Raw genomic sequence first — 24761 nt, forward strand, 5'->3', positions numbered from 1 at the left:
TTTTCCGGATAAGAAAACTTTCACCAATCGTCTACATCTCTCAGTAGTCGACAAATGTCACGTGATGTTACAAAGTCGTTGGTTTCCTTGATTTCAAGACCTATAGGGTATATCTGATAGATATTCCCACAAGACATCGCCAATACAATCTATAAGCGAAACTGAAGGATTTCACAAGGTCTCTATTACCTGTTCTGATAAACCTTTGAATATGATCAGCTTCGTATGAAAACAAACATCAGCAATGAATGGAACCCCGTTTGTTTCCAGGAGTATGCTAATACCGCGTTGGAAGGTCTTGTCACCAAGATCATCAAAGACGTTATCATTTAACAATTCACTTTGTACTCACGATATTTTCCTCGGTGAATTTTCTCTGGATTTAAGCTCACGAACATGTCATTATAATGCCGTTCGCCTTTCTTGAACAAAATATTCCCATAAACGAGAACGAATGCATTCCTTACATCTAGAATGGGCAGAGTGGAGAAATCAAACGTTGTGAAAAGGGACCTTTTCAAGAAGAGGATGTTCATGTTTTATTAAAATGCCTTCGTATCCACATTCTATTATTTCTACCACTGGTATTGACCAATTCCCAGAGACGAGCGCAGTGGTGACTTCAGTGTAATAACTATGGTATCAGGTTCAGCCCTACCTGACCAACATCTCGAGCCAGCATGTTTTAACGTTATTTATAAGGATGGTAGAAGGATTCAGCCCTACCTGACCAACATCTCGAGTCAGCATGTTATAACGTTATTTATAAGGATGGTAGGAGGATCCAGCCCTACCTGACCAACATCTCGAGTCAGCATGTTATAACGTTATTTATAAGGATGGTAGGAGGATCCAGCCCTACCTGACCAACATCTCGAGCCAGGATGTTTTAACGTTATTTATAAGGATGGTAGGAGGATCCAGCCCTACCTGACCAACATCTCGAGCCAGGATGTTTTAACGTTATTTATAAGGATGGTAGAAGGATCCAGCCCTACCTGACCAACATCTCGAGTCAGCATGTTATAACGTTATTTATAAGGATGGTAGGAGGATCCAGCCCTACCTGACCAACATCTCGAGTCAGCATGTTTTAACGTTATTTATAAGGATGGTAGGAGGATCCAGCCCTACCTGACCAACATCTCGAGCCAGGATGTTTTAACGTTATTTATAAGGATGGTAGGAGGATCCAGCCCTACCTGACCAACATCTCGAGTCAGGATGTTTTAACGTTATTTATAAGGATGGTAGGAGGATCCAGCCCTACCTGACCAACATCTCGAGCCAGGATGTTTTAACGTTATTTATAAGGATGGTAGGAGGATCCAGCCCTACCTGACCAACATCTCGAGCCAGGATGTTTTAACGTTATTTATAAGGATGGTAGGAGGATCCAGCCTTACCTGACCAACATCTCGAGTCAGCATGTTATAACGTTATTTATAAGGATGGTAGAAGGATCCAGCCCTACCTGACCAACATCTCGAGCCAGGATGTTTTAACGTTATTTATAAGGATGGTAGAAGGATCCAGCCCTACCTGACCAACATGTTGAGCCACCATGTTATAACGATATTTATAAGGATGGTAGAAGGATCCAGCCCTACCTGACCAACATGTTGAGCCACCATGTTATAACGTTATTTATAAGGATGGTAGGAGGATCCAGCCCTACCTGACCAACATCTGGAGCCAGCATGTTATAACGTTATTTATAAGGATGGTAGGAGGATCCAGCCCTACCTGACCAACATCTCGAGCCAGCATGTTATAACGTTATTTATAAGGATGGTAGGAGGATCCAGCCCTACCTGACCAACATGTTGAGCCACCATGTTATAACGTTATTTATAAGGATGGTAGGAGGATCCAGCCCTACCTGACCAACATCTCGAGTCACCATGTTATAACGTTATTTATAAGGATGGTAGAAGGATTCAGCCCTACCTGACCAACATCTCGAGCCAGCATGTTTTAACGTTATTTATAAGGATGGTAGGAGGATCCAGCCCTACCTGACCAACATCTCGAGCCAGCATGTTTTAACGTTATTTATAAGGATGGTAGGAGGATCCAGCCTTACCTGACCAACATCTGGAGCCACCATGTTATAACGTTATTTATAAGGATGGTAGGAGGATCCAGCCCTACCTGACCAACATCTCGAGCCAGGATGTTATAACGTTATTTATAAGGATGGTAGAAGGATCCAGCCCTACCTGACCAACATCTCGAGCCAGGATGTTATAACGTTATTTATAAGGATGGTAGGAGGATCCAGCCTTACCTGACCAACATCTCGAGTCAGCATGTTATAACGTTATTTATAAGGATGGTAGGAGGATCCAGCCTTACCTGACCAACATCTCGAGTCAGCATGTTTTAACGTTATTTATAAGGATGGTAGGAGGATCCAGCCCTACCTGACCAACATCTCGAGCCAGGATGTTATAACGTTATTTATAAGGATGGTAGGAGGATCCAGCCTTACCTGACCAACATCTCGAGTCAGCATGTTATAACGTTATTTATAAGGATGGTAGGAGGATCCAGCCTTACCTGACCAACATCTCGAGTCAGCATGTTATAACGTTATTTATAAGGATGGTAGGAGGATCCAGCCTTACCTGACCAACATCTCGAGTCAGCATGTTTTAACGTTATTTATAAGGATGGTAGGAGGATCCAGCCCTACCTGACCAACATCTCGAGCCAGCATGTTTTAACGTTATTTATAAGGATGGTAGGAGGATCCAGCCCTACCTGACCAACATCTCGAGTCAGCATGTTATAACGTTATTTATAAGGATGGTAGGAGGATCCAGCCCTACCTGACCAACATGTTGAGCCACCATGTTATAACGTTATTTATAAGGATGGTAGAAGGATCCAGCCTTACCTGACCAACATCTCGAGCCAGCATGTTTTAACGTTATTTATAAGGATGGTAGGAGGATCCAGCCCTACCTGACCAACATCTCGAGCCAGCATGTTATAACGTTATTTATAAGGATGGTAGAAGGATCCAGCCCTACCTGACCAACATGTTGAGCCACCATGTTATAACGTTATTTATAAGGATGGTAGAAGGATCCAGCCCTACCTGACCAACATCTGGAGCCAGGATGTTTTAACGTTATTTATAAGGATGGTAGAAGGATCCAGCCCTACCTGACCAACATGTTGAGCCACCATGTTATAACGTTATTTATAAGGATGGTAGAAGGATCCAGCCTTACCTGACCAACATCTCGAGCCAGCATGTTTTAACGTTATTTATAAGGATGGTAGGAGGATCCAGCCCTACCTGACCAACAGCTCGAGCCAGGATGTTTTAACGTTATTTATAAGGATGGTAGAAGGATCCAGCCCTACCTGACCAACATATTGAGCCACCATGTTATAACGTTATTTATAAGGATGGTAGGAGGATCCAGCCCTACCTGACCAACATCTGGAGCCACCATGTTATAACGTTATTTATAAGGATGGTAGGAGGATCCAGCCCTACCTGACCAACATCTCGAGCCAGCATGTTTTAACGTTATTTATAAGGATGGTAGGAGGATCCAGCCCTACCTGACCAACATCTCGAGCCACCATGTTATAACGTTATTTATAAGGATGGTAGGAGGATCCAGCCTTACCTGACCAACATCTGGAGCCAGGATGTTTTAACGTTATTTATAAGGATGGTAGAAGGATTCAGCCTTACCTGACCAACATCTCGAGTCAGCATGTTTTAACGTTATTTATAAGGATGGTAGAAGGATCCAGCCCTACCTGACCAACATCTCGAGCCAGGATGTTTTAACGTTATTTATAAGGATGGTAGGAGGATCCAGCCCTACCTGACCAACATCTCGAGCCAGGATGTTTTAACGTTATTTATAAGGATGGTAGGAGGATCCAGCCCTACCTGACCAACATCTCGAGCCAGCATGTTTTAACGTTATTTATAAGGATGGTAGAAGGATTCAGCCCTACCTGACCAACATCTCGAGTCAGCATGTTATAACGTTATTTATAAGGATGGTAGAAGGATTCAGCCCTACCTGACCAACATCTGGAGCCAGCATGTTATAACGTTATTTATAAGGATGGTAGGAGGATCCAGCCCTACCTGACCAACATCTCGAGCCAGGATGTTTTAACGTTATTTATAAGGATGGTAGGAGGATCCAGCCCTACCTGACCAACATCTCGAGCTAGGATGTTTTAACGTTATTTATAAGGATGGTAGAAGGATTCAGCCCTACCTGACCAACATCTGGAGCCAGCATGTTTTAACGTTATTTATAAGGATGGTAGAAGGATTCAGCCTTACCTGACCAACATCTCGAGTCAGCATGTTATAACGTTATTTATAAGGATGGTAGGAGGATCCAGCCCTACCTGACCAACATCTCGAGCCAGCATGTTTTAAACGTTATTTATAAGGATGGTAGAAGGATTCAGCCCTACCTGACCAACATCTCGAGTCAGCATGTTATAACGTTATTTATAAGGATGGTAGGAGGATTCAGCCCTACCTGACCAACATCTGGAGCCAGCATGTTTTAACGTTATTTATAAGGATGGTAGAAGGATTCAGCCTTACCTGACCAACATCTCGAGTCAGCATGTTATAACGTTATTTATAAGGATGGTAGAAGGATTCAGCCTTACCTGACCAACATCTCGAGTCAGCATGTTATAACGTTATTTATAAGGATGGTAGGAGGATCCAGCCCTACCTGACCAACATCTCGAGCCAGCATGTTTTAACGTTATTTATAAGGATGGTAGAAGGATTCAGCCTTACCTGACCAACATCTCGAGTCAGCATGTTATAACGTTATTTATAAGGATGGTAGAAGGATCCAGCCCTACCTGACCAACATCTCGAGCCACCATGTTATAACGTTATTTATAAGGATGGTAGGAGGATCCAGCCCTACCTGACCAACATCTCGAGCCACCATGTTATAACGTTATTTATAAGGATGGTAGGAGGATTCAGCCTTACCTGACCAACATCTCGAGTCAGCATGTTATAACGTTATTTATAAGGATGGTAGAAGGATCCAGCCCTACCTGACCAACATCTCGAGCCACCATGTTATAACGTTATTTATAAGGATGGTAGGAGGATCCAGCCCTACCTGACCAACATCTCGAGCCAGGATGTTTTAACGTTATTTATAAGGATGGTAGGAGGATCCAGCCCTACCTGACCAACATCTCGAGTCAGCATGTTTTAACGTTATTTATAAGGATGGTAGGAGGATCCAGCCCTACCTGACCAACATCTCGAGTCAGCATGTTATAACGTTATTTATAAGGATGGTAGAAGGATCCAGCCCTACCTGACCAACATCTCGAGCCAGGATGTTTTAACGTTATTTATAAGGATGGTAGGAGGATCCAGCCCTACCTGACCAACATCTGGAGCCAGGATGTTTTAACGTTATTTATAAGGATGGTAGAAGGATTCAGCCCTACCTGACCAACATCTCCAGCCAGGATGTGTTAACGTTATTTATAAGGATGGTAGAAGGATTCAGCCTTACCTGACCAACATCTCGAGTCAGCATGTTATAACGTTATTTATAAGGATGGTAGAAGGATTCAGCCCTACCTGACCAACATCTCGAGCCACCATGTTATAACGTTATTTATAAGGATGGTAGAAGGATTCAGCCCTACCTGACCAACATCTGGAGCCAGCATGTTTTAACGTTATTTATAAGGATGGTAGGAGGATCCAGCCCTACCTGACCAACATCTCGAGCCAGCATGTTTTAACGTTATTTATAAGGATGGTAGAAGGATTCAGCCTTACCTGACCAACATCTCGAGTCAGCATGTTATAACGTTATTTATAAGGATGGTAGAAGGATTCAGCCCTACCTGACCAACATCTCGAGCCAGCATGTTTTAACGTTATTTATAAGGATGGTAGAAGGATTCAGCCCTACCTGACCAACATCTCGAGTCAGCATGTTTTAACGTTATTTATAAGGATGGTAGGAGGATCCAGCCCTACCTGACCAACATCTCGAGTCAGCATGTTATAACGTTATTTATAAGGATGGTAGGAGGATCCAGCCCTACCTGACCAACATCTCGAGCCACCATGTTTTAACGTTATGTATAAGGATGGTAGGAGGATCCAGCCTTACCTGACCAACATCTCGAGCCAGCATGTTATAACGTTATTTATAAGGATGGTAGGAGGATCCAGCCCTACCTGACCAACATCTCGAGCCAGCATGTTATAACGTTATTTATAAGGATGGTAGGAGGATCCAGCCCTACCTGACCAACATCTCGAGCCAGGATGTTTTAACGTTATTTATAAGGATGGTAGGAGGATCCAGCCCTACCTGACCAACATCTCGAGCCAGCATGTTTTAACGTTATTTATAAGGATGGTAGGAGGATCCAGCCCTACCTGACCAACATCTCGAGTCAGCATGTTATAACGTTATTTATAAGGATGGTAGGAGGATCCAGCCCTACCTGACCAACATGTTGAGCCACCATGTTATAACGTTATTTATAAGGATGGTAGAAGGATCCAGCCCTACCTGACCAACATCTCGAGCCAGCATGTTTTAACGTTATTTATAAGGATGGTAGAAGGATTCAGCCCTACCTGACCAACATCTCGAGTCAGCATGTTATAACGTTATTTATAAGGATGGTAGAAGGATTCAGCCCTACCTGACCAACATCTCGAGTCAGCATGTTATAACGTTATTTATAAGGATGGTAGAAGGATCCAGCCCTACCTGACCAACATCTCGAGCCACCATGTTATAACGTTATTTATAAGGATGGTAGGAGGATTCAGCCCTACCTGACCAACATGTTGAGCCACCATGTTATAACGTTATTTATAAGGATGGTAGAAGGATTCAGCCCTACCTGACCAACATCTCGAGCCAGGATGTTTTAACGTTATTTATAAGGATGGTAGGAGGATCCAGCCCTACCTGACCAACATCTCGAGCCAGCATGTTTTAACGTTATTTATAAGGATGGTAGAAGGATCCAGCCCTACCTGACCAACATCTCGAGTCAGCATGTTATAACGTTATTTATAAGGATGGTAGGAGGATCCAGCCCTACCTGACCAACATCTCGAGCCAGGATGTTTTAACGTTATTTATAAGGATGGTAGGAGGATCCAGCCCTACCTGACCAACATCTCGAGCCAGGATGTTTTAACGTTATTTATAAGGATGGTAGAAGGATCCAGCCCTACCTGACCAACATCTCGAGTCAGCATGTTATAACGTTATTTATAAGGATGGTAGGAGGATCCAGCCCTACCTGACCAACATCTCGAGTCAGCATGTTATAACGTTATTTATAAGGATGGTAGAAGGATCCAGCCCTACCTGACCAACATCTGGAGCCAGGATGTTTTAACGTTATTTATAAGGATGGTAGAAGGATTCAGCCCTACCTGACCAACATCTCGAGTCAGCATGTTATAACGTTATTTATAAGGATGGTAGAAGGATCCAGCCCTACCTGACCAACATCTCGAGCCAGCATGTTTTAACGTTATTTATAAGGATGGTAGAAGGATCCAGCCCTACCTGACCAACATCTCGAGTCAGCATGTTATAACGTTATTTATAAGGATGGTAGGAGGATCCAGCCTTACCTGACCAACATCTGGAGCCAGGATGTTTTAACGTTATTTATAAGGATGGTAGGAGGATTCAGCCCTACCTGACCAACATCTCGAGTCAGCATGTTTTAACGTTATTTATAAGGATGGTAGGAGGATCCAGCCCTACCTGACCAACATCTCGAGTCAGCATGTTATAACGTTATTTATAAGGATGGTAGAAGGATCCAGCCCTACCTGACCAACATCTCGAGCCAGGATGTTTTAACGTTATTTATAAGGATGGTAGAAGGATCCAGCCCTACCTGACCAACATCTCGAGTCAGCATGTTATAACGTTATTTATAAGGATGGTAGGAGGATCCAGCCCTACCTGACCAACATCTCGAGCCAGCATGTTTTTAACGTTATGTATAAGGATTCTCATAAAGATAAGAAATACAAACAAGGTATAATACATTCTAAACATTGGGAGTATGATTAACCAGTATTTCATCTTTAGAACAGTTGGATATTGTGGAGAGAGGATTTAACCCCGGTTATCAAACAAGCCTAGTTATTTTCATAATCAGGACATATAATAGAGTTTATTTTACAAGGATCATATCATAAAATGCCTAATCAGCAAACACAACAACGAATTCGTCAATTTTTATCTATCTTTTATATTTTTTATTTATTTACTATTTACAGGTACATCGTATAAAGACGTATATCCCTGTGTATTGTTTACATCAAATATTCCTAGGTCGTTAATATCGAACCCCGACTGGACCATAGATGTCAAAGGATTACTCTGAAAGGTCATACAAATCCAGCTGTTAACGGGTTTTCTTAAAAGTGAAAAATCTGGAAGCAATGAGTGTGAGCGATTGTAAAAAAAATATCAATACAGTGTATACTTTTTGCATTGAATAACGGTGGTCGAATCATAAACGAGTGTGAAATTCTGTTCATCATATAACTCATGTTTATATGAATGTTAGTGAAAACTCTCACATCAACCATTTCTAGCTGTGTAAGGCGAATTTCAACACAAATGATAAATACTTTCTATGGAGACAATCGTGCTTCACATCATTGATGATGTCACGATACCGCTATTACACATAGTGTATTACAATATATATGACATAGACATGTTACGAGGTAGAACATATATACAATATGTATATAATATAGAGGATGCTACCGATCCTTTTGGGGACGGTGGCTGAACAAGTGAAATATGCTATGCAGAGCTTGAGTCTGAAATATGGGTACAAATGATTGAGTACCTCGCCATCTGCTGACCTATTAATTGTAAATGAAAAACATTTCATAGAAAATACCAAAACAGGTAATAAAAAATCACTTGTTTCACTATGTGGATTTCTGACATATATCGATACAAACTTAACCTGGGGATCACTTCAACTTGGTATTAACATATTAATTCAGCATATTAATCATCGCATCGATGCTGAACATATTAATTTATCATATCAAACATCACATACATGGTTGAAGAATATATTAATTTATCATATTAAACATCACATACATGGTTGATGAATGTATTAATCATATCTTTTAGTACCGTTCGACTTGGATGTAAATGTTTACTTAAACTGCCAGTGGTTATGTCCCAATAATCAAGGTATATCACCTCCTTTCTCAGATGTTTAAATTCGTGCCGCCATATTTGTTCAAAACTCACTCTTTTGAAGTCAACTTGGAGATAGATTTGGTTTTCTAAATGGGATTGTGGACCTTTAATAACCACAGTGACATTGGGTGCTCTGGTCAGAAGACGTTCGACAGCCTTCCTAACATCCCTAATTCTCTCCTCCACTATGTGGATGGGGATGGCGAGAAAGTGAGCCCACAGATGAATGACAACTATAGTCCTGTTGTCACTCTCCATGTTAAGACGGTCTAGAATCGATGATGTGGGAATGGGACACGTTTTTGTTGTAAGGGAAAGCTGCAAAATATGGTACACCGTGGGGTCTCCACGTAGCGGATATCGATCGAGCACTGTTATAACCGAACACCAACCCAGGCGCGTGGTCCGCTGGGTTACCGATGGTAATGTTCAAATGGAGGAATTTAGTAAAGAATTCTAAATATGACCTTATATTAGAGTCTCCTATCAGAACGAGATGACGACCTGCCAGGCACTTTGCGTACTGACTTGGGGTCTGTTTGTATTGATTTGTGCAGTTGATATTCACCCAGTTGTTATTATAGTAGAAGCCCGATGTTCCAACCTCCCATGTCTTTTCTCTTGAACGTTTGTGGCACGGCGTTCTGCTTGTTCTCATCAACGATTCAGCTAAAATAAAGAAAATGTAACAATAAAACAGTGCCTCGCTTATTTTCTATTCACAGTGTTATGACAGTACAAACATAGATTAGTATCTAATTCTTACAGTATTATCACAGTACCAGCATAGTATCCAATTCCAACTTCTTACTTATCCTAGCACTAGACCATGACCACGCATCGTCAGGGATGTGCCTGATTTTAGTACCATGTATTCCTCGACCACGTTAGAATAAAGTTGTATTTGTGCTTGAGCATTGTGATGACCATTCGCTGCAATGCAGCATCCTCAGATTTATTCGCTATAGAATATTGAAATGTCTTTGAAAACGCTGTCCCTGATACGGCGTAATTAGATTATATATGTGTTTTAATATAGCATTTCACATCACCTAGGGAAGGACCAGTTGTCTTCATCACGACGCTGTCGTTCAACTAAATGGCAAAATGTGGGAGACATTCTCAAGGAGCACTTCTTTATATAGAGAAATAATAAAATGAGTCGTACGTCCTAACAACGGAAATGTTCAAGTGAAGATTGCTAGGTTGATCAACATGAGGCTACTCGAGTGCACCGTCGACACTCACTTTCCTGAAGTAAAGACCGAGTCAGTCGACATACCCTTTCCTGAAGTAAAGACCGAGTCGGTCGACACTCACTTTCCTGAAGTAAAGACCGAGTCAGTCGACATACCCTTTCCTAAAGTAAAGACCGAATCGGTCGACATACCCTTTCCTAAAGTAAAGACCGAGTCGGTCGACATACCCTTTCCTAAAGTAAAGACCTGGTCGGTCGACACCCCTTACATTGATACATCCGGAACGATTTCTGATTCTACAACCTCGGCTTAAGAAATTATTTTTTGGAAATTTTTTAACTGGTACTGTCAGCTTTAAAAACTGGAACGTGTAGCATGAGATCTCCAGAGAGCCGGACACGATAGTTCATGTATATTAGAGCTGTAAAACCTTTAGCTGGGTATGTAAAAAAGACACGCACACCAAAAACCAAAACTTCTATGTAGAATGAAGTTGTATACGATAAATTACCTCCTTCCACCTTGACGAAAATCCAGTTCAATATTGGCTTATGTTGGTGTGCTCTGAAAAATATAAATATAAATTCATCCTTACGCTTTTTAGGTCACAATATCTGTTTAGGTATTTTAGTTATGCTATGGATTCAGATTTAAAAGGGCATGAAAAGTCAAAACAATATGTCGATACAGCGATATAACAGCGTGAGAAGGAATGGAAACATCACGACAGGAGAGAAGGAATGGAAACATCACAAGAGAGAAGGAATGGAAACATCACGACAGGAGAGAAGGAATGGAAACATCACGACAGGAGAGAAGGAATGGAAACATCACGACAGTAGAGAAGGAATGGAAACATCACGACAGGAGAGAAGGAATGGAAACATCACAAGAGAGAAGGAATGGAAACATCACGACAGGAGAGAAGGAATGGAAACATCACGACAGGAGAGAAGGAATGGAAACATCACAAGAGAGAAGGAATGGAAACATCACGACAGGAGAGAAGGAATGGAAACATCACGACAGGAGAGAAGGAATGGAAACATCACGACAGTAGAGAAGGAATGGAAACATCACGACACGAGAGAATCAATGGAAACATCACGACAAGAGAGAAGGAATGGAAACATCACAAGAGAGAAGGAATGGAAACATCACGACAGGAGAGAAGGAATGGAAACATCACGACAGGAGAGAAGGAATGTAAACATCACGACACGAGAGAAGGAATGGAAACATCACGACACGAGAGAAGGAATGGAAACATCACCAGAGGAGAGAAGGAATGGAAACATCACGACAGGAGAGAAGGAATGGAAACATCACGACAGGAGAGAAGGAATGGAAACATCACAAGAGAGAAGGAATGGAAACATCACGACAAGAGAGAATCAATGGAAACATCACAAGAGAGAAGGAATGGAAACATCACGACAGTAGAGAAGGAATGGAAACATCACGACAGGAGAAAAGGAATGGAAACATCACGACAGGAGAGAAGGAATGGAAACATCACGACAGTAGAGAAGGAATGGAAACATCACGACAGGAGAGAAGGAATGGAAACATCACGACAGGAGAGAAGGAATGGAAACATCACGACAGGAGAGAAGGAATGGAAACATCACGACAGGAGAGAAGGAATGGAAACATCACGACAGGAGAGAAGGAATGGAAACATCACGACAGGAGAGAAGGAATGGAAACATCACGACAGGAGAGAAGGAATGGAAACATCACGACAGGAGAGAAGGAATGGAAACATCACGACAGGAGAGAAGGAATGGAAACATCACGACAGGAGAGAAGGAATGGAAACATCACGACAGGAGAGAAGGAATGGAAACATCACGACAGGAGAGAAGGAATGGAAACATCACGACAGGAGAGAAGGAATGGAAACATCACGACAGGAGAGAAGGAATGGAAACATCACGACAGGAGAGAAGGAATGGAAACATCACGACAGGAGAGAAGGAATGGAAACATCACGACAGGAGAGAAGGAATGGAAACATCACGACAGGAGAGAAGGAATGGAAACATCACGACAGTAGAGAAGGAATGGAAACATCACAAGAGAGAAGGAATGGAAACATCACGACAGTAGAGAAGGAATGGAAACATCACGACAGGAGAGAAGGAATGGAAACATCACGACAGGAGAGAAGGAATGGAAACATCACGACAGGAGAGAAGGAATGGAAACATCACGACAGTAGAGAAGGAATGGAAACATCACAAGAGAGAAGGAATGGAAACATCACGACAGGAGAGAAGGAATGGAAACATCACGACAGGAGAGAAGGAATGGAAACATCACGACAGGAGAGAAGGAATGGAAACATCACGACAGTAGAGAAGGAATGGAAACATCACGACAGGAGAGAAGGAATGGAAACATCACGACAGGAGAGAAGGAATGGAAACATCACGACAGGAGAGAAGGAATGGAAACATCACAAGAGAGAAGGAATGGAAACATCACGACAGGAGAGAAGGAATGGAAACATCACGACAGGAGAGAAGGAATGGAAACATCACGACAGGAGAGAAGGAATGGAAACATCACAAGAGAGAAGGAATGGAAACATCACGACACGAGAGAATCAATGGAAACATCACGACAGTAGAGAAGGAATGGAAACATCACGACAGGAGAGAAGGAATGGAAACATCACGACACGAGAGAATCAATGGAACATCACGACAGGAGAGAAGGAATGGAAACATCACGACAGGAGAGAAGGAATGGAAACATCACGACAGGAGAGAAGGAATGGAAACATCACGACAGGAGAGAAGGAATGGAAACATCACGACAGGAGAGAAGGAATGGAAACATCACGACACGAGAGAAGGAATGGAAACATCACGACAGGAGAGAAGGAATGGAAACATCACGACAGGAGAGAAGGAATGGAAACATCACAAGAGAGAAGGAATGGAAACGTCACGACAGGAGAGAAGGAATGGAAACATCACGACAGGAGAGAAGGAATATAAACATCACGACACGAGAGAATCAATGGAAACATCACGACAGGAGAGAAGGAATGGAAACATCACAAGAGAGAAGGAATGGAAACATCACGACAAGAGAGAAGGAATGGAAACATCACGACAGTAGAGAAGGAATGGAAACATCACGACAGTAGAGAAGGAATGGAAACATCACGACAGGAGAGAAGGAATGGAAACATCACGACAGGAGAGAAGGAATGGAAACATCACGACAGGAGAGAAGGAATGTAAACATCACGACACGAGAGAAGGAATGGAAACATCACGACACGAGAGAAGGAATGGAAACATCACGACAGGAGAGAAGGAATGGAAACATAACGACAGGAGAGAAGGAATGGAAACATCACGACAGGAGAGAAGGAATGTAAACATCACGACACGAGAGAAGGAATGGAAACATCACGACAGAGAGAAGGAATGGAAACATCACGACAGGAGAGAAGGAATGGAAATATCACCAGAGGAGAGAAGGAATGGAAACATCACGACAAGAGAGAATCAATGGAAACATCACAAGAGAGAAGGAATGGAAACATCACGACAGGAGAGAAGGAATGGAAACATCACGACAGGAGAGAAGGAATGGAAACATCACGACAGGAGAGAAGGAATGGAAACATCACGACAGGAGAGAAGGAATGGAAACATCACGACAGGAGAGAAGGAATGGAAACATCACGACAGGAGAGAAGGAATGGAAACATCACGACAGGAGAGAAGGAATGGAAACATCACGACAGGAGAGAAGGAATGGAAACATCACGACAGGAGAGAAGGAATGGAAACATCACAAGAGAGAAGGAATGGAAACATCACGACAGGAGAGAAGGAATGGAAACATCACGACAGGAGAGAATGAATGGAAACATCACGACAGAGAGAAGGAATGGAAACATCACGACAGTAGAGAAGGAATGGAAACATCACGACACGAGAGAAGGAATGGAAACATCACGACAGTAGAGAAGGAATGGAAACATCACGACAGTAGAGAAGGAATGGAAACATCACGACAGGAGAGAAGGAATGGAAACATCACGACAGGAGAGAAGGAATGGAAACATCACGACAGGAGAGAAGGAACGGAAACATCACGACACGAGAGAAGGAATGGAAACATCACGACAGGAGAGAAGGAATGGAAACATCACGACAGGAGAGAAGGAATGGAAACATCACAAGAGGGAGAAAGAATGGAAACATCACGACAGTAGAGAAGGAATGGAAACATCACGACAGAGAGAAGGAATGGAAACATCACGACAGGAGAGAAGGAATGGAAACATCACGACAGGAGAGAAGGAATGGAAACATCACGACAGGAGAGAAGGAATGGAAACATCACGACAGGAGAGAAGGAATGGAAACATCACGACACGAGAGAAGGAATGGAAACATCACGACAGGAGAGAAGGAATGGAAACATCACGACAAGAGAGAAGGAATGGAAACATCACGACAGGAGAGAAGGAATGGAAACATCACGACAGGAGAGAAGGAATGGAAACATCACGACAGGAGAGAAGGAATGGAAACATCACGACAGTAGAGAAGGAATGGAAACATCACGACAGTAGAGAAGGAATGGAAACATCACGACACGAGAGAAGGAATGGAAACATCACGACAGGAGAGAAGGAATGGAAACATCACGACAGGAGAGAAGGAATGGAAACATCACGACAGTAGAGAAGGAATGGAAACATCACGACAAGAGAGAAGGAATGGAAACATCACGACAGGAGAGAAGGAATGGAAACATCACGACAGGAGAGAAGGAATGGAAACATCACGACAGGAGAGAAGGAATGGAAACATCACGACAGTAGAGAAGGAATGGAAACATCACGACAAGAGAGAAGGAATGGAAACATCACAAGAGAGAAGGAATGGAAACATCACGACAGGAGAGAAGGAATGGAAACATCACGACAGGAGAGAAGGAATGGAAACATCACGACAGGAGAGAAGGAATGGAAACATCACGACAGGAGAGAAGGAATGGAAACATCACGACAGGAGAGAAGGAATGGAAACATCACGACAGGAGAGAAAGGAATGGAAACATCACGACAGGAGAGAAGGAATGGAAACATCACGACAGGAGAGAAGGAATGGAAACATCACGACAGTAGAGAAGGAATGGAAACATCACGACAGTAGAGAAGGAATGGAAACATCACGACAGGAGAGAAGGAATGGAAACATCACAAGAGAGAAGGAATGGAAACATCACGACAGGAGAGAAGGAATGGAAACATCACGACAAGAGAGAAGGAATGGAAACATCACGACAGAGAGAAGGAATGGAAACATCACGACAGGAGAGAAGGAATGGAAACATCACAAGAGAGAAGGAATGGAAACATCACGACAGGAGAGAAGGAATGGAAACATCACGACAGTAGAGAAGGAATGGAAACATCACAAGAGAGAAGGAATGGAAACATCACGACAGGAGAGAAGGAATGGAAACATCACGACAAGAGAGAAGGAATGGAAACATCACGACAGTAGAGAAGGAATGGAAACATCACGACAGGAGAGAAGGAATGGAAACGTCACGACAGGAGAGAAGGAATGGAAACATCACGACAAGAGAGAAGGAATGGAAACATCACGACAGGAGAGAAGGAATGGAAACATCACGACAGTAGAGAAGGAATGGAAACATCACAAGAGAGAAAGAATGGAAACATCACGACAGGAGAGAAGGAATGGAACATCACGACAGGAGAGAAGGAATGGAAACATCACGACAGGAGAGAAGGAATGGAAACATCACGACAGGAGAGAAGGAATGGAAACATCACGACAGGAGAGGAGGAATGGAACATCACGACAGGAGAGAAGGAATGGAAACATCACGACAGGAGAGAAGCAATGGGCACTAAGTGTGTCATAGCTCTACCTCTAGAAACGGAAACTTGGCCAAATAAAAATATTGAAAGATGGGCACCTCTCGGATATCGTCCATAGAAATGAAGCTCAGTAAAGCATAATTATATGTGACGATAATATGATTATATCTCAACAAGTTTTGAAAAGATCAATAGAAATATGAGATTACTTCATTTCGAATTACATTGTTTTTGTAAATCAGAACCTTACAGATTGAAAATGTGCATCAAATCCGCACCATGTCCGACTCATGTTTTATATTTGTTCAGGAGACTATCGTCCGCGGAGGGTTTAGTATGCTTCCCAGTTAGGGTTCAATAATGCCTTGTACTTACAGTAATATACGTGTTACGTTGAAGGGCAAAGTGAAGTTAGTGGCCGTTACAGACTGTTTCCAATGTTTAGCTGTCAACTCAACAGACTTTGGTTTCACACAGTACCAGGGCATGTTATACACCATCTTTGTCATGTTGTACAGATTATCAAATCCTTTTATCATCGGAAGTGGTCCACACGGCGTTCTTTCTGATATTGTTATATTATCTGTTGTTTTTGAAAATATTCCCATGATAAAGCGCATGGTGCCATATTCATTGACTGCGTCCACCACTGTATCGTGGACCTGCCGAGGAATGGAAAGAAGCACGACCAGTTTTGGTGTTCCTCTCCATGGTAACAGAACCGTTCCTGTGTAGGTACCGTCCCCATTGTCGATTATCTTACCATTCACGTTAGCCCTTAGTTTTGTTTCTATCAAAACGATTCTCAGTCTATCACCACCACGTCTAATTCTTGTTCCTGTAGAATCATACAGAGTGATTTTGACCACCAACATATCTCCCACACTGTAAATTTGTCTACGATTGATGAAACTTATCTTGGAATATGTGCCGTTTGGGAGAGTGCTTATTTCCAATTTTTCTACGACTTTCTGAGCAGGAGTTTTTCTAAATAGATAAGTTCCTACTGTCTCCTTAAATCGACTAGCTGAATGTCCTCCTCCAGCAAAGGCAAGGATGCTATCTTCGTCGGATAAATATCTGAAACAGCATTATCAATATATTTTATATAGTTATATAGTACAGCTCAGTGTGCAATGTATTGCAATCTGACTTGGGTATCCGACGAAGGTTTATCGCCCAAAAGAGCATACCCAGTCGAATGACTTACATATATATAATAAAATAATTCTTTTTATTTTGCTGTACTGTATTAAAGTGTACAAACATCATACATGCATACATGCATCTGTCCATGCAAAAGCCCAGGAATGAGAATAGATATTGTTCCTCGGTTCCAAAAGTTGGACTCAGATACATGCTGGTCCTTTTATACATGTGAACAGGCTAATTCTCCTGACTTCTATCACATCATACTATTACATGACATTACATAACTGGCCTGTTGATTATATATACATAAGAAAGTCAACGGGTAATTACAAAAGTAAATCAATACACTTTGGGCAGGTAGATACAAGAGTCTGGAGATTCCAAAGGAATGGAAACATCGCGACAGGAGAGAAGGAATGGAAACATCACGACACGAGAGAAGGAATGGAAACATCACGACACGAGAGAAGGAATGGAAACATCACAAGAGAGAAGGAATGGAAATGTTGGGTTTTTATTAAATTAATTAATGGTCACTTTATCACTTCTGACCCTAATTTGTTAAGTTTCTTTCTAAAAGCCCTTTATTTCTTCTGACACCACATCATAAGAATGGATGAAATTAAAAACAACATACTCGGGTATATAAAATTCCTTCAGTTTTATTTAAGTATACGTTTATTTCAGAACAAGGTTTATTAAAATTACTTGCCAATCAATTTGATAACTTCCAATGTGTCTTCCAGGGTTTTCCGATAAATCCAAATAGAAAAGTAATCCAAAAGTAAAGAAATCCAAAAGTAAAGTAATCCAAAAGTAAAGTAAAGTAATCCAACAGTAAAGTAATCCAAAAGTAAAGTAAAGTAATCCAAAAGTAAAGTAAAGTAAAGTAATCCAAAAGTAAAGTAAAGTAATCCAAAAGTAAAGTAAAGTAATCCAACAGTAAAGTAAAGTAAAGTAATCCAAAAGTAAAGTAAAGTAAAGTAATCCAAAAGTAAAGTAAAGTAAAGTAATCCAAAAGTAAAGTAAAGTAATCCAACAGTAAAGTAATCCAAAAGTAAAGTAAAGTAATCCAAAAGTAAAGTAAAGTAAAGAAATCCAAAAGTAAAGTAAAGTAATCCAAAAGTAAAGTAATCCAAAAGTAAAGTAAAGTAAAGAAATCCAAAAGTAAAGTAAAGTAATCCAAAAGTAAAGTAAAGTAATCCAAAAGTAAAGTAAAGTAATCCAACAGTAAAGTAAAGTAAAGAAATCCAAAAGTAAAGTAAAGTAATCCAAAAGTAAAGTAAAGTAAAGTAATCCAAAAGTAAAGTAAAGTAATCCAAAAGTAAAGTAATCCAAAAGTAAAGTAAAGTAAAGAAATCCAAAAGTAAAGTAAAGTAATCCAACAGTAAAGTAATCCAAAAGTAAAGTAAAGTAATCCAAAAGTAAAGTAAAGTAATCCAACAGTAAAGTAATCCAAAAGTAAAGTAAAGTAATCCAACAGTAAAGTAATCCAAAAGTAAAGTAAAGTAATCCAACAGTAAAGTAATCCAAAAGTAAAGTAAAGTAATCCAACAGTAAAGTAATCCAAAAGTAAAGTAAAGTAATCCAACAGTAAAGTAAAGTAATCCAGCAGTAAAGTTATCCAAAAGTAAAGTAAAGTAATCCAACAGTAAAGTAATCCAAAAGTAAAGTAATCCAAAAGTAAAGTAAAGTAATCTCAAGTTGTCACTAAATAACTACATAAAACTAAATCACTAAACTAAGCTACACAATACAACTACAAACTACACTGAATCCTGGAAAGTAAATCCAAACTTCTCCAGTTTTCCCCAAGTCCAAATCTACTCTCAGCTATAACACTACCTCTCTCTATCTCTTTACTCTAAGAACTCCCTACTCTCCACTCTAACACTACCTCTCTCTATCTCTTTACTCCAAGAACTCCCTACTCTCAACTCTAATACTACCTCTCTCTATCTCTTTTCTCTACGAACTCCCTACTCTCAACTCTAACACTACCATTCTCTATCTCTTTTCTCTACGAACTCCCTACTCTCAACTCTCTTCTGTTTTTGTTTCAACCCCTTATCATTACTCCTGCTATCTCTCTATTATTAGAATGACATCATCCATACCCCTCCCTAGATGAACTCATCCTAAATATCTCTGGACTTACTCTGTCCACACCAATGACCTCATATCTATATATATAACAAGACCTACTAAGTCTACACCAATGACCTCATATCTATATTTATAACAAGACCTACTAAGTCTAAACCAATGACCTCATATCTATATTTATAATAAGACCTACTCAGTCCACACCAATGACCTCATATCTAAATATATAACAAGACCTACTAAGTCTACACTAATGACCTCATAACTATATTTATAACAAGACCTGCTCAGTCCACACCAATAACCTCATATCTATATATATAACAAGACCTACTAAGTCAACACCAATGACCTCATATCTATATATAAACACTAGGCACTAAGTAACTACAGTGTACTCTAGCTTCTACTTTATTATGACTATCCTTAACTACATGTATAACCTATAGAAATAACTACATGTATAACCTATAGAAATAACTACATATTCACTCTATGGACCTTAAGACTACTACACCAGTCTAAATAATCCTACTATTGATAAGACTCATCCAACTAATTAACTGGACCCTTATCTCTCCACTGTCAATTAGAGCATATACTTCATATCATTATCATTATAGAGACTATAGAGGAAACAAATAATACAAGATTATAACACAAGAAAATGGAACCTCACAGAAACATCACGACAGTAGAGAAGGAATGGAAACATCACGACAGGAGAGAAGGAATGGAAACAGCACGACAGGAGAGAAGGAATGGAAACATCACGACAGTAGAGAAGGAATGGAAACATCACGACAGGAGAGAAGGAATGGAAACATCACGACAGTAGAGAAGGAATGGAACATCACGAGAGGAGAGAAGGAATGGAAACATCACGACACGAGAGAAGGAATGGAAATATCACGACAGTAGAGAAGGAATGGAAACATCACTACAAGAGAGAAGGAAAGGAAACGTCACAAGAGAGAAGGAATGGAAACATCACGACAGGAGAGAAGGAATGGAAACATCACAAGAGAGAAGGAATGGAAACATCACGACAGGAGAGAAGGAATGGAAACATCACGACAGGAGAGAAGGAATGGAAACATCACGACAGTAGAGAAGGAATGGAAACATCACGACAAGAGAGAAGGAATGGAAACATCACGACAGTAGAGAAGGAATGGAAACATCACTACAAGAGAGAAGGAAAGGAAACGTCACAAGAGAGAAGGAATGGAAACATCACGACAGGAGAGAAGGAATGGAAACATCACGACAGGAGAGAAGGAATGGAAACATCACGACAGGAGAGAAGGAAAGGAAACACCACGACAAGAGAGAAGGAATGGAAACATCACAAGAGAGAAGGAAAGGAAAAGTCACAAGAGAGAAGGAATGGAAACATCACGACAAGAGAGAAGGAATGGAAACGTCACGACAGGAGAGAAGGAATGGAAACATCACAAGAGAGAAGGAAAGGAAAAGTCACAAGAGAGAAGGAATGGAAACATCACGACAAGAGAGAAGGAATGGAAACGTCACGACAGGAGAGAAGGAATGGAAACATCACGACAGGAGAGAAGGAATGGAAACATCACGACAGGAGAGAAGGAATGGAAACATCACGACAGGAGAGAAGGAATGGAAACATCACGACAGGAGAGAAGGAATGGAAACATCACGACAGGAGAGAAGGAATGGAAACATCACGACAGTAGAGAAGGAATGGAAACATCACGACAGTAGAGAAGGAATGGAAACATCACAAGAGAGAAGGAATGGAAACATCACGACACGAGAAAAAGAATGGAAACATAACGACAGGAGAGAAGGAATGGAAACATCACGACAGTAGAGAAGGAATGGAAACATCACGACAGGAGAGAAGGAATGGAAATTCAAAAATCAGCCAAAATGTTCTAAAAAGATTCCAGCTCCTTCATTTATACACATACAGACTTGATATTTGGCACAACAACATCATGTAAGACTGGCTACAAATAAAGTTACTTTTCACTGACTTTGACCTTTATTCAAAGTCAAATAATCAAAAAAAAATAAAAAACATTCTTTTGGATTTGTCCGTTCGTTTTTTCCTTTAAACAATCAGTGCATCTTGTAGTTCATGGTCAGGACTAACTTTTCTTTGGCACTTTGAAAAATGTTCGTATTCACGCCAAAAATTCGAATTTGTCCCAAAAATGCACTTAATCCCCCTCTTTTCCTTTATCTTTACACATACAGATTTGATTTTTGGCACAGTGATAGCATGTACAAATGCCTACAAAATATTTTACTTCTGTTTTACCATGACCTTCGTTCAAGGTCACTTAGGTCAAATGATAAATAATCGAAAATTTCAAATTCTCTTAAAAACGGTTTATGTTCATCATATATGAAAGAAAACGTTCTTTTGAAGATGTTTGCAATGTTTCAAATCCACCAATCTATCTCAGAAAGGTCACGTTGGAATTTTTTTACGGCCAAAATTAAATATAATCCTAAAATTACACCTGAAATATTTTACTTTCAATACTCTGATGCCTGCAGACTTGATAATTGGCCCATCTAAGCATGAATGACTGGCTATAAAAGGTTTGCAAATCTTTGACCTTGACCTTCGAAGTTCAAGGCCACAGATACTGTTGAAAGTCAATTGATCGGTTAGAGAAGGGGAGTGAAGAAAAAACGAAGAGAAAACGTAGGTAAAACGTACAAAAGCGTCCGTCAGAACGAAAACATGTCTGCGATCATTTCCTATAGATGGAAATCCCGTGTTTTGTTCTTGATCAAATCTAGTTCGACTTATTTTGTTTACAATCTAAAAGATGTTTTTCAGGACATCTTTCCAAAGCTGTACCTAGAGAGTTTGAGAATTACCACCGTTAGATAGATTTGTAACATGTTTTTCATGCACTTACATGATCAGAGTGAGCATTATACTCAAGATGGCCGTCCTTAATCTATGTCATGAAAGCTGGTCTAAATTTAGTACATGTACAGTAGTTGTTAAAACCAGTGCCAAGATTGAGATGTTGTAGTTCAGATAATAGATGGAATTCTTACCTCGAAAATACAAAGAAGATTATACATGAAGTAATGGCCAGTAGTAGATACCGGGTCGTGATTTTCTTCGTGGAAAATCTCATCCTCATTTCATTCCGTGCAAGGCGTCACTCCGTAATTTATAGTCAACGTACGAGTCCACACAAAATAATTGTTTTATTCTCACTCCAATGGTCGATCTTAAAATAGCAAGTGCATTATGCATAGTAGTGTATTACAATTTGATATACTGACGTGAGATGCCTAGACCACGTCTGCTAGCTGTCCTGAATTTATCGGCTCAGCTGTTCACAAATGTACATACATGTACACGTGTGAGCGTGTGCACAAAAAGTATCGATATTTAGGCCAGCAAGTAAAACGACATGTGTGTTTACGTGTGCCGTTTTATACACATGTGATGGTGTGTCTATTCATTGGTTGATTTTTGAAAGGGAATGAGGTCACCAACTTCCCGTTGTCATTTTAAGCTTCAGACACATCATTTAATAATTTTAATGCAGAAATGTCAACAGGGTAATTTTGAAAAGCAAGCATTTTACCAACCAATCGAATATTTGTATATAAGTGTTAATAATTCATGAGCACCTTCATATGGAGTTCGACATCGGACCGAGAAGGACCACTTAGCCGCGCCCATGTCCGTCCCAGGGAGATGTTCGGCCCTGTGGACGTACCGGATGGATAGGACAAGACTCACCTGAGGGGGACACAGGCACCGGAGGCACTCGACCACCGGCCCCCTCACGTGGCCTGAACACAGCTAACGCAGTACGTTAGTGGAAGGAGACGTTAAACCAGTAACCAACCAACCATGAACACCTGTAACACACAGTATGGCAATACCGGATTACCATAGCGATGACTCCTATACGCCTCTACAAAATACACATCAACACTTATAAGTGTAACGTTTACGGGGTGTCGTACCCGGTTGATTCCGGGATAAGGCGTGTTAACAAATAACTAAATAGAGCACGAGCTGCTTTCCTAGCAGCTAACAACACTCTCTCAATTTATAATACTTTCTTAGTAATATATACAATGATTATATGATTCGTTTATATACAACGCATGCGTCTAGCCTGACGCATGAGTATGGCAAGCCAAAGTGGAAAAAAGTCACAAAAGATATTCTTAATATCCATAATTAATTCTAATATATATCCATAATTCGATTTATGGATATCCATAAATACTTATTTATGGATATCCATAAATCAACTTTAATTATGGATATCCATAATTCATTTATGGATATTAAGATACGAATTATGGATATTTACAGGCGATTTATGAATATCCATAATTCATCGCGTTTTTTAAATATCCGTAAATCATTTTTAAATATCCATAAATCAGCGACCCCTATGTCTGGTTGCACTATTAGAGGAGTTCCGAAGAACCTCGTTAAGCACCTTGCTCTGATTGGCTGAAAAACACACTGCCAATCTATCGCGCTCGTTTATTGGTCAATAACAATAGAAAACGAAAATAGCTTTCAATATAGTTCGGATACACGTACATGTAGATTTACTTTTCCACCTCATCCACAACTTCACTGATAGATTTTATATTTAACGTTAATCACACAAATTACTAATCTTCCATCGAAAGAAAACACAGCAAACTTTACGAGCCTGAAACAAAATGTTTTTGTTGTGATCAGACATCGTATATCGTCGCTTTGTTTTTTTAAGACCGCGATCTTTTATTGTTCATACATTTGTATATTTATTTTGAGATCCCTCCCTACTTACGTTGTGGTTTCAACAAGTTTTATTGTGACAACAAAAGGATTAGACAACAGGCAGTGTCTTTATATCAATATACATTTACACAATAAAATAGAATAATTTGTTCTAAAGCGAAAAAAAGCCCCAACATTTGACACTTTTGACTGCCTTTTCGGAAAACATTCAACGGTTTCAAATGTTGTTTTTTTTCACCAACAAGAGTAGATACATATACATGAATATTCAAATACAATCCGAACCATTGACTACTATGTATACGTACGCAGCATCTAAATAAATAGGCTGTCTTCTCATAAGTTGAATCACCTTCGAAGTTGAA

The 24761-nt window shown here is 40.5% G+C and overlaps 1 protein-coding gene across 1 annotated transcript; it reads right to left on the reverse strand.

Annotated features, from left to right (window-relative positions):
• Positions 1 to 8271: 8271 nt before the first annotated feature.
• On the reverse strand, positions 8272 to 23264 carry LOC117325664 (NXPE family member 4-like). Its single transcript, XM_033882068.1, is given in 5 exon segments — positions 8272 to 9542; positions 9544 to 9947; positions 10989 to 11041; positions 16743 to 17447; positions 22686 to 23264. Coding segments are annotated over 5 exon segments (1635 nt in total). The 5' UTR covers positions 22775 to 23264; the 3' UTR covers positions 8272 to 9158.
• Between the last annotated feature and the right edge of the window lie 1497 nt (positions 23265 to 24761).

The sequence above is a fragment of the Pecten maximus genome, chromosome 4 (assembly GCF_902652985.1).
Source record: "Pecten maximus chromosome 4, xPecMax1.1, whole genome shotgun sequence".
NCBI lineage: Eukaryota > Metazoa > Mollusca > Bivalvia > Pectinida > Pectinidae > Pecten > Pecten maximus.